Consider the following 12,610-nt stretch of genomic DNA (forward strand, 5'->3'; position numbering starts at 1 on the left):
TAAGCTAAGAGCAAAAGAACAAATGCAAGGCCAGAGATAATGGATTCAGTGGAAAATTGTTTGCTTTCTTTCGCTGGGTATTCATTGTCATACCACTGAAATACAGCACTTGCAAGAATGCAGAATATGGTGTTAAGTAAAACAATGTAGCTAGTAAAAATGTTTGGAGCCTTTCTACCTTGTTCTGTTTTCCCTTTGCCCTGAAAATGTTTAACATCATTTAATTTTTCTTTTAAACAATTTTATAAATACAAGGGGTGGTTCTTAGGGTGGCCGCTTCAGGAGGTCAGCTAATGGGCGTCTATATAGAAAACATTTTTGTACCTTTCTGTTTTCAAGCTCCAGCCATTGCTGGACACTTTTAAAACATCTGGAAGCAGAGCTAAGGAAGGGGGGGGGGGCATCTCCTTTTCAGTCAACACATAAGCATAGACTGTATATTATGCAAAGGGGGTATTAATTCAGCACTGTTATGAGTCTGTAGTACCCAACCGATTTTCCTCTGATCAACAGCCAACCGCATCTGTCATAATGAATGGCCAACAAGAATATGAGGTAGTATTCCATAATTTCTAGAATGCCCTCTTTAGTACCTCATCCTTTGTAAAACCTCTGAGTCCAAGGAATATTCCTGGGTCAAGTACTCTGATGTCCATTCTCCTCACATGGTTCAATAATTCTATAGACAATTGCCTCAAATACCTGTTAATAGAGATCTGGTGCCCCCATGGATCTAAAATGGCAACACCCAAGGTGTCAACATAATAAATCTCACAGCCCGGGCCTCTGGTGCTGAATTAATGGTACACTGGTAAATGACATAATAGTGATACTGACACTAAAAAACAACTTTTCAAAGTATTTATGTACGCACAAAACTACCTATGGGTCATGTTGACTGTTTTTTACTAATATGTCTGCTTTTGTAAGTAATTGTTACTTGAAGTTCCTAAACCTGACTGTCCCTTCTCAGCCTGTCAGTTAGAGTTTCTAATGCCTAACGGACTACTGCTTCACAAATATGGCAGCCCCCTCATAGAGAAACATGGGGGATCAGATAGGGACCGTAAAATCATTGGTAAATACTTTTTTGGCAAAATTATAAAGAGCATGCAAAGATAATGTTATACTAGATGTAAAAATGTTTAATTTCAAGTGTCACTATCTCTTTAAGACCACAGATTGACACCAAACTCAAAATAAAAACATGATGAAAACTCAGGTTCATGTCCCGATACTAGGCCTTCATTTCCTTATATTATCTTCTATTGACTGATTTATGGGCTTGTAACTTATTTGTGACCATCCTGTTCACTGAAAGCCTTGACCTTTGTCTAAATACAGAGATTGCTTCTCATTAAAGGGATACTGTCATGGGAAAAAAAAAAAAATTCCAAAATGAATGGGTTAATAGTGCTACTCCAGCAGAATTCTGCACTGAAATCCATTTCTCAAAAGAGCAAACAGATTTTTTTAAATTCAATTTTGAAATCTGACATGGGGCTAGACATATTGTCAATTTCCCAGCTGCCCCAAGTTATGTGACTTGTGCTCTGATAAACTTCAATCACTCTTTACTGCTGTACTGCAAGTTGGAGTGATATCACCCCCTCCCTTTCCCCCCAGCAGCCAAACAAAAGAACAATGGGAAGGTAACCAGATAGCAGCTCCCTAACACAAGATAACAGCCCCCTGGTAGATCTAAGAACAACACTCAGTAGTAAAAACCCATGTCTCACTGAAACACATTGTTACATTGAGAAGGAAAAACAGCAGCCTGCCAGAAAGCATTTCTCTCCTAAAGTGCAGGCGCAAGTCACACGACCAGGGGCAGCTGGGAAATTGACAAAATGTCTAGCCCCATGTCAGATTTCAAAATTGAATATAAAAAAATCTGTTTGCTCTTTTGAGAAATGGATTTCAGTGCAGGATTTTGCTAGAGTAGCACTATCAACTGATGCGTTTTGAAAAAAACATGTTTTCTGATGACAGTATCCCTTTAACCCTTTGTATACTGTACTCTTCTACAGTGTCAAGCCTACTTCTTGGTCCTTTCTTCCACTCTGAAGTCCGTGTGGTCATGACAAAATCAGCTTTTCCCACAATTATGAAGGACACTTAGAAAGGACATTACTTAAAAGACACAAAACAGAAGAATACAGTAAACTATGTGTTACCAAACAAATATAACATTATGTAAAAAGGAAACGACCACCAAAGGACTTTAACAAAATCCATCCATCTTTCTTAGTGTTATGGCTTTTCTATGGCTTTTTCTAGGAAGAACTGCCGATTCGGTACCTGTAATGGAATTTCTTTTCAGTAATCTACCTGTGCATTAAAAAAAAAAAAAAAATAGATTACACTACCATTGTTTTGACACCATGTGACACAGGCACAACAAAGCACAATATGGTGCAGCAACATTTTCAAATAGAACTCTATCATTTTATTGAGAATGCTGGGAAATCCGGTGATAACCACATGGACCTGCACTCTGGCCTTCACCAGGCTTCTGTGATATAATTGTTAGCCAAAGAGCCAAATGATTGGATCAGCTTAATTTAGTCCTATGCAAGGATAGCCAAATATAGCATAGACCTGCTTATTTGATGATCTGATCACATGAACAGATATTATACTGTATAGCCATCTTAAGACTATGGACCTGGGGTTTTCCAATCACCATACATTGTCTACTAAAAAATCATTGACATTTTAAATAAACCAAATAGGATGGTTTTGCTTCCAATAAGGATAAATTATATTATAAGTTTGGATCAAGTACAAGGTACTGTTTTATTATTACAGAGAAAAAGAAAAGTATTAGTTTAACATGGAGTCTATGGGAAATGCCCTTCTAAGCTTTTTGGATATTGGATCCCATGTTTTTGACCACAGAAACCCAGGTTCACTGCCCAAAAGGGTGTCATAACTAATTTAGGAATTACATTACAGTAACAATCTAAACAGAAGATATTCTGATGGGCATTGATTGTACAGATCGTAATTTTCATCTCCTCTGCGTTATATTGCTGAAAGGATAGCTCTAAAAGAACCTGTCAGGGTTAGCCAAGTGGCCCATATATGGAATTGATTTGAAGCAGAAGATGCAGCTATATGCTGTAGTTTCTATACAGTACATTCTCAGCATGTTTTTTTTTTCTCTTCTCTAAATTCCAAAGGGATATTGTTAGTGTTTTGTGGGATAAACACAGGGCATTGCTTCCATCTGTTAAAGCAATTCCCATTTTCTGTCAAACATATGGGTTTGTTAGTATCCAAATTCCACAAACTAATTATGCTGCTTGTATAAACATCTGTTTGTACATAGTCAACCTCAATATGGATCTCCCATCAATCTGTTGCAGCTTAGTACTGGTGACGTAAAGATTAATGAGCTAAACTTGGAAGTTGGAATTCTGAAATCTGAATTGGAGAAAAAAACAAGAGGCATGGAAACACTGGATGCTCAAATACAAAAGCAACAAGCAACTTTGAATAGAGCAAGTGACAGATTGAAGGAAACAAAGAAAGCTGCCGCAAACAAGGTAATTAAAATGAATTGACAACAGACGAAAGCTCAACATGCTCATGCCCTTTATTCTGTTTGCCCTTTATGTTTTATAGAGGGTCTTATCCCAGGTGCTCTGTAACATTTTCCAAGATGCAGGTTTCCCTTTATTTAGAACTGCATTAAGACAACAAGGGCCAGATTGACTTTGAAGGCTGACAGAGGACATGGGGGAATAAATTAATAATAAGAAAATAAGAAACAATGAAGCCCATTATAACCCGTTACATGTGCTAAAACTTCATATGGCTAATAATAGTCGGAATTTAGTATATTTGACACCACATATATGTTGCAGCATAAAGTGCTGTTCAGCTTTTATATAAACTAAATCACTTTTTTTTTCTTAGAATGTGACCTCAAATTGTATTATATATCTGAGCAACAGGACATGTCTGGTGGGGTACAAAAAGAAAATGTCACTGCAAATTAATCCTTAGTATGTATGGTCTCTATTCTTTATGTCGGATTCTGACCACCTTAGCTTGAAGCCCAACATTAAAAAACACTGTATATAATATTTTTGATGTTTTGTTATTGTGGATTTCATAAACTAGTTTTTAATTGCCAGAGGCCCATTTTTAAAGGGTTGAATTTTAGTCGTATTATAACTTTTTGAAATCACAAATAAACTAATTTCCACAAATGTCACTCATTTATCAAAATGCAGCAGAAAAATCATGAAAACCACAACTTTTTCTACTTGTCACAAGATAACGAAGACTTTTTTGTATTGTCGCATGATAGCTGTCTTTTTCATATTGCTGCACAAAAGCCAGTGTCAAAAAAGCCAAAAAAAACCATGAAGCAATGAAAGATCTTCTTCCAGTTCTAAAAGGGGCATCTGCCATTGATTTCTCAGGTTTTAGCTGGAGTATTTTTGGATTTGGAATTGATGAAGCTTTGTTGCATAATAAATCCCAGAAAAGTCATATTTTTTCCCCCGCAAATTCTTTTTCAGGTTTTCGGCAACAAAAAGCATGACCCGAAAAAAAATCATGTCTAGGCAAATCAGCCCCCTATTCTCCAGAACAACTGTATGGACATGTGGAAGGCAACAGGCAATGTGCCACCCACTTGTTAAATTTTAGGGTGTAGCAGCTACAGTCAATTCATAGTTTTTAATGGCTTCCCACATTTGTAATGACTACTGAGCATGCAAATGCTGACATCATATAATGCCATAATCTGAGCAATTGTCAACCACTGTAGGTACAAATATAATCATATTTCCCAACTATCTTGAATATGGGCTAATTTGCAGGAAATTTGATGAGTTGGTGTGCTAGCCATTTTGTCATGTTTCAGCCAGTTTAGTCTTGTAGATCATAATGATTAAACCAATTAGATCACTATAATGGTTTTACTCCATGCTGTTTCAGGTAAGCTGCACACGCACCATGGAGCCAATATTACTAGCCAACATAACTTTCCATTTTATGCAATCAGCTCTGGTACAGTATTTCTACTCTGTCTGTTATTTCATTGTATTCCAAATTTGTTTGAAATTCAAAAACTGACACATTTTATGCTCCAATACTGTACAATAAGAAGGAGCAGCTGCCATGTTAGCTTGTTGGACAGATCACACGCCATATGTGCTTTGTATGACCAATGACTATTAGAATAATTAGATTGCCTTATAAGTCTTTTCACATTTATTGAAAGTCACCAATTAACCTCTGGTTTATAGACAGTACAGTTAATCAAGGGCTAGCAATAATAGTGAAGTGATGTATGGCTGTAAAGAGGAATGCAGGCACACTTCTAACCATCTTCACTTGTATGTAATGGGACCTGTTATCCAGAATGCTTGGCATCTGGGGTTTTCCAGATAACAGGTCTTTCCGTAATTTAATTTGTCATACCCTTATCTACTAGAAAGTCATTTAAACATTAAATAAACTCAACAGGCTGATGTTGCCTCTAGTAAGGATTCATTATATCTTAGTTTGGATCAAGTACAAGTACTTTTTCAAATTGGATTATTTGGATAGAATGGAGTCTATGAGAGAAAGCCTTTCCGTAATTCAGAGCTTTATGGATAACAGGTTTCCAGATGACTGATCCCATACCGGTATAGTCACAATCCACTTCAAAGCCAGTCCCTGGTATTAAAGCTAGTTTCACTTACCAAACATATAAATAGTCCAGATCTTCATGCCTTCAGTATCCCCTGAATCCTGATTACTGTTCCCCATACTCCATTATCATGTTATATTGTAAAGGACTATAAGGTATAATGAATCCCCTTGCTCCAAAAAACAACACATTATAAGGCTATTAGAATCCATCTTGCAATTGCAATTGCAAATAATGTAAAAAAGTAAATGGATAGCTGTGCAATGGGTCTTACTTGGTAACACATCCAAATTCAAATGAAAGAGTACAAAAGAATGCAATATGCAGTACTAATTGAGACTTTTAATTGAAAAAATAAAAATAAAATTCTGCAATACTAACTTTTTGTAGACGTCAATGGGAGGTGTATTTGTCACAGGCAAGCTATTTTTATTTTTTAGCATTCGAATTTATAAAAAATAAAATCAAAGATGCAATTTTGTTGCAAGTTCAATTTGAGTTTTTCCATAAATATGCTAGCAAAAGCAGAAAAAAATCAACTGAGTTGAATGAGATTGTGAGATTTTTATCATGCAATTGAATTTCAAAAGAGCTTGAATTCAAAAGTTAATAAATCTGCCGCCGAGTTTCTATTGTGTATACATTTTTCACGTAAAAGCTCCTTTGTGTCTATTTAAAAGTGTGAATGCCAGAACGGCACATTTTTTTAATGCTGAGAATCAATGGTTCTTAAAAAAAACAAAAAAAAAAAAACTGCATGTGTAAAACAGCTAAACCAATACTAGCATTTTATGAGAGTTTATTACCAGTTTCTATGCAAGCTATTAGACTTGACTACACCACCTAAAATATCACTACACAACTTGAACTGTTAACTGTGGTGTAAAAATCACATGTGCACTGCAATTCTACATGTAATGTAAGTACGTTCTTGACCATGTATGGCAATTCTGTGTATTTCTTCCTTATAGTGAATGCTCTGTAGAATGTATGTAAACTTGGTCAAATGGGCGTGACATTTGAAGCTCTCCGTGCCATACTAAGTGTGACATTGTGACAAGCATTCCAATGTTTTGTCTAATAAATAAATCAGTTATTCTAAGGAACCTCCTTTGTCTTGTAAATAATAAAGTTCTGGTAAGCAAATTACCAACACTTCCCAATCAGAATCTTCTTAGATTCCAGTCTAGCTTGTTCCTTAATCTGTTAAATTTGTCATAGTCTTGCCAATGATCAACATGTAAGGGATCATGACCCCCTTGGCATATGAGTGTTTGGGTGATTGTCAACAAAGTGTGTGCTACTATTGACCAGTGTGGATCACTAAAGAACAAAAGAGAAATACTATGCTTTACAGATAAAGCTGAGAAAAAGGCACATCATTGGAATGCATGTCTCAGCAGAAATGTATAACAATTTATTGTTTAATAGAATACCAGAATAGCTGGGTTTTGTAAAATGAAGTGGACATATGAGGTCTCGCTGTGGCACAGCAGAGTTTGCATCTACATTTTGTGCAAAGAATTATGGGAAATTAATTGTTTGCTTTAGTCTGTTTTGGTGAACTTGTAAAGGAAATTACTACATTTAAGGGTATACACAAGCTGAATAAATAAATAGCAAAAAAATAGCAAGATATCAAACTGCTTAATCAACTCTTATCTTCTTTTTATTTCATTTATGCTGTTTTGAAATCACATATATAATATTACAATTGCATATTTTCAGATGAAGCAAGTTTAAGAAAAAACACAGCTGTGACATATTTGTGGTAAACAGTGGGAAAAAAAAGACTTAAAAACTTTATTGCATGTGATCTTTGCATGACCCTTCTTATGGAGAAAATTTTTCATAGTGATTCAGTCTAGGGTGATGAGTTCCTCAAACCTTCAGACAAATAAGTAGGGGCTCTGGTATGTCTTCTGATGAGATAGTTATTGTAATTGCTCTTAAATTGCTTTCAGAAAGCCAGGTGTTATGTTATAAAATAATTTGCCATTGTTGAACTGGGGGAAAAAAGGATTATTTATGTGTGATTTTTCTGATGTTCAGAAAAGAAAGTAATGATGGCATTCCAAACCTCAGTATGTATTTTTATCAGACAGAGGGGCTGCTCTGCTCTGAATTGGAAATGAGAAGTTGCGTGCATTTTAGATTACTCATACAATAATATCCTGATAATACAACATTGGCAATATAAAAAATATGGCTTGTTTTAGGTATTTCATTGATGATTGCAGATTTTGGGGGAAAGTGATTGCATATTAGTACGCATGTAAAACATATGAACTGGGTTACCAAGAAAACTTCTGGTTGGCACAGGTGTTGGTGGGCCCTTGTGCTCACCAAACCATTTTTTTTGTATGCCTATAGCTTGACTATTCCTCATTTCTATTTAAGAATAAAAAGAATAAATGGAGGGAAGGATAAATAATATGTAGGTAGAAGTGATTACGTTAATATACTGAAAAAATATGGAAAACCAACTTGGCGAGTGACCTCTTTGAGGCAACTCATATCTTTATATTATGATTTAGAGTTTTGTATTATTCCTTATACTACCTAAGACATATATATATGGATGGTGTGGTAGAAGGTTGGAAAACTGCTGCCCTGGGAAGTGTTCTCTAACGAACCTCTATATTGATGTCTATACTAGTTTCTTGAAAATAGTTTGTTACCCATGAGGTCCCTGGTAATCCCTTTACATGCCAAGCCTACCATGTAAGTTACATTTTAATGATTATACTGGTATTATAATATTAATTTAGTTCGTTTTTAGAATTAGAATTTTGCCCTGGGCAATTGTACCTTATGAAACAGAAGAGTCTAGACAAATGTATTGGAAAGGGATAAGAGAAAATTGAGAAAGATTACCTACAAGCCACAAACGGTATGTTGGAAGAGCCCTTGCTGTCCCACTATGTGCTATAAAGGGAGTTTTGTTAGGTGGAAGAACTACATTAATTGTGGCGTCCTATTTTACACATTCCGGTGGCAAGTTCCTCGGGGGAGTATTCATACAATTAAACAGGTCTGGTTAGCCAACAGGAAGTAATGCCTTATCAGTCAGGGACTTTGTTGATTAAGAAGAGTCCCCAGTAATGTACCTTTAAGAATATTTTTAAAATTCCATTGACAAGTTACTGAACATATGTTTTTATTGTCTCTTATCTATAAACATTGTAAGTTTATTTTAAAGTGTACATGTGTTTATTAAATATAGTGATAATAAATAAAGGTAAGAGCTCTATTATTCTACTTGGGGCCTGAAGCTTTAAAAGAATGTAAAGGGTATTCCCCTAATGTAGAGCATTGTGGCCTTGTGCATTTATATGGCCACAGCACTCATCTTCATACTGTACAGTGTGGATTTTATTATAACATTAGGTGGGGGCCTTTAACTTCCCTTTTAACTACACAACTATTTCAGAGGCAGCTTACAAACAGTGGCTAACGTACTCGCAGACATTTACGTTTTTTTTGGTGCAGTACTTTTTTGTTAACCTACACAATGATTACTTTATACACATTTTTTTTTAACATTTGATTAAATATATTTAATTCATTGTAATCTTTGATTACATTTTTGAAAAATAATCTCCTCATAATAACATTTTTAAAGAGGATTTCCTTTACCTTTATTAATGCTTCAATCATTATAAGAACATACAGAGAAGCATTATTCATTCTTAAAGAATTGCATTTACATGTGGATTGAGAGCAAAATTACAGATTCTATTTGAAGGTTGAAATTAAAGTAAATTATCCGTGGAGTCCATAAACGGTTGGATTTATACAGCAACATGTTTGTTCTTAGTGAAGCTTAATTTGAGAACTACAAGATATTTGCCCCTGCCCTATTTTTTTTCTCTAGTTTGTAAGAAGTTTACATTTCTGCAGCTATTGTGTTTTTTTTTTGGTTATTTTGTTTAGTTATGATAGCTAAATTATGCTAATCACCTACCCATTTAAGATACAAACACCACCAGAAACCTCATTATACAGTCAGTTAATCTTCAAATTAACTTTTACTATGTTAGACTTATTCTATTCAACTTTTAAATTGGCCCCCGTTATTTATTTTATTATTAATATTATTTATTTTTAAATATTTTTCATATTGTGTTTTTTAGCAGTTTATCAGGAAAAGTTCTTTAGTTGTTGGGTACTTACCTATTTAATGTATATTTCAATTTTAAAACCACTGCCTGTTTGCTAGCGTAAGCAAAGCCTAGCCAGCAGATAGTAGTTGAAATTCAGAGAGGGCGAATTTGCGGCGGCGTGATGGGCGAATTTGCGGCGTTTCGCAGAAAAATTTGGCAATTTCCCACGAAACTGCGAAAAATTTGTGAAATGAATTTTCGCGCCCGTTTCGCTAATTTATTCGCCTGCAGCGAATTCGCCCATCACTATTTATGTCTTAAAAAAAAAATATTGAATCACAGAAACAAATTGTCATTGTATATCTATCTAAAGTGCATGATTAAGTAATTCTGGAAAACGGTCCATTATAATGAAGTGCCAGACCAGAAACACAAGTTATAATGGTGAACTCACATTTGAATACCCAGCAAGCCTAGGCATATATTTTCTTCTTTACAACTGACCATGGAACCCTGCATGTCAAAGTCCAGAGATGCACACCACAATATTAATGTCTTTACATGGCCTTTATTGCATATTTTCAAGCCTTTATCAGGTTGTTGGTATGATGCAGGCTGATGACTGGAGCGAGCTTATGCAATGCTCTGCAGGATGCGATGGCAGAGTCTATTAATGCCTTTAAGACTGTTTTAGTTGACTTCTTGAATAAGCATAAGACCTAAAGCTATAGTGATCTAAGGATCTAAAGTTAGTATACTGTAGATATTGGTTTATATTTTAAATATGTGAGTGTATAGATAAATCTTTATAGTTATGTGTACCTTGTATATATTTATACAGTATATACACTTAGGTTTATGTGGAGGGGAACTTATTGACTATGAATATTGTAGCTATAGTTTGTATAAATGTACAAATGTATATAAGTATAGTATGTGAATTATCTACAGAAGGGTAATTTGACACAAGGATAGTTCCAAATTAATAAATCACCATCTTCCCCAAAACTCATTAATATATCATGGAGACAAATTACTATTTGGGCTATGTGAATATGTGTATTTATTCATTATATGTTACTGCTATTTTATTGATCTATTGAACAATTATTCTAAGAAACATAGTTTGATATTGAGTCCAGTTATTTAATATATTTTATTATGTATATTATAAGCTGCATTGATTTTTAAATATGTTAACGTACTTAGAAGTGTATGCCATATGTGTTATACCTAAAGACTTGACTGAATTTGGTTTACAGTTGCTTTCAAAGGTGAATTTAAATAAAAATGTATTATTTAGTGTTAAGCACTTAAAGAAAACACAAATGTATGTTTGGGCACAGGACAGAATATTATCTGACCTACAAACTGCTGTAACTATAGCACCACTTTTAACATGTTATTGTACTGACATTATTAATTATGTGTATAAATTAACCATAATCAAGGGAACAGAAACATATATCTAACGACCCATATCTGATGTATAGCAAGTTGTCTGTAAAATGTAACTATATAACTAGTCTGTCCTTTCATTGCTTTATCTGATCTGCCAACAGCAAGACTTTACTTTCGTTGTTCCTGCCATTTTTGTATAACTCATGCTTCTGATATTCTGGTAGTTTCTGTGGTTTAGAGATATTCCCGGCTGATTTGGAGTAATACAACCGTTCATAATATTTTCTAAAACCTGAACATAGCTGGTTCTATTACTTTTCAATTCCATAGGGATCTTGCTTGTTAGCTTACCTTGAACTAGTTGTTTCCTATTCTGAGCCATTTCTGTTTGTCCAGCTGTGTCTGTTATGTCCTATCTTCTACATAAAAGATCCCATATTTCTTTGAAGAAAACAACTGTATTTTATCTGTTTTGTGCAAAGAATTAAGTCTATTTGTGATTAAATACACAAACGTTCTAATGATAGTGAGCATATGATATCTGGTTTAAGAATATAAAAGGATCATGTCACATTTTAAAGCAGATATTTCAGTAGAGCTGCACAGTCTTCTGAGAGTCTCTCCTGGATCATATCCTGTTTTAAAGACTCAACAATTCCAACTATAAAACATGTTTGAACTGGGGGTTTTCTTTTACAGGAAGCAGCAGAAGGTGTCACATGTACATTTATGCATGCAAATGAAGTAACTTTTAAGGTTTCTAGAACATTACATGTTCACTTCACTGTAGTGTCTCTTCTGACACATACTTTCCGACCTAGATATGTAAATATTTAATAACAAAAGACATTATGCTAGATTGCGCTAACCCCCCTCCCCACAGGAAAATTGCATATATCTCCCAGAATTCCTTAGTGATAGTAAGGGATTCAAAATGCTTAGTAAACCCTCAAAGTCCTCCAGAACATACTCCCATTTACCCATCTTTTGACAGGTGTGTCGATCTTCTCACAATGCTGTTTATGCTTATTTTGCCTCTGGTTAGAGTTGCATTGTATAAGAAAGACCCCCAATTGGTCTGATAGGTTGAGATTTTTACCTATTGTAACAATATTATCATTCTCCTGCCAGTGTAGTTATACCACTGGTAGAAACACTATGTTTGGGATAAGCCTACTACTTGTTTCTTGTGAAGTGTTTGCAGTGAGTTAAATGTTCAATATTTCCCCTTTTATCAAATTAGGATGGTTTTTATGAATTTATGAATTTATTAAAGTAAGCAAAAGTTTTACTGAGCCTTTTTTGTTGACTATTGTTAAAGAAAACTATACCCCCAAATAGTTGCATAAAACAGCTCATATGTAAAACCCTGCTTCATGTAAATCAACCATTTTCATAATAATATACTTTTTAGTATTATTGGGTAATCCTAAATAGAAATTTGCCA

General features: G+C 34.7%; 1 protein-coding gene across 4 annotated transcripts in view; it reads left to right on the top strand.

Annotated features, from left to right (window-relative positions):
• Positions 1-12,610, top strand: part of LOC108719304 (polyamine-modulated factor 1-binding protein 1) — a 322,584-nt gene that overhangs the window by 113,932 nt on the left and 196,042 nt on the right. For all 4 annotated transcript variants that reach the window (XM_018268087.2, XM_018268088.2, XM_018268086.2 and 1 more), the window contains one exon: positions 3,372-3,551. In XM_018268087.2, the coding sequence (XP_018123576.1) occupies positions 3,372-3,551 (180 nt within the window). The remainder of the gene's footprint in view (positions 1-3,371; positions 3,552-12,610) is intronic.

This window comes from Xenopus laevis, chromosome 6L, assembly GCF_017654675.1.
Source record: "Xenopus laevis strain J_2021 chromosome 6L, Xenopus_laevis_v10.1, whole genome shotgun sequence".
Classification (NCBI taxonomy): Eukaryota; Metazoa; Chordata; class Amphibia; order Anura; family Pipidae; genus Xenopus; species Xenopus laevis.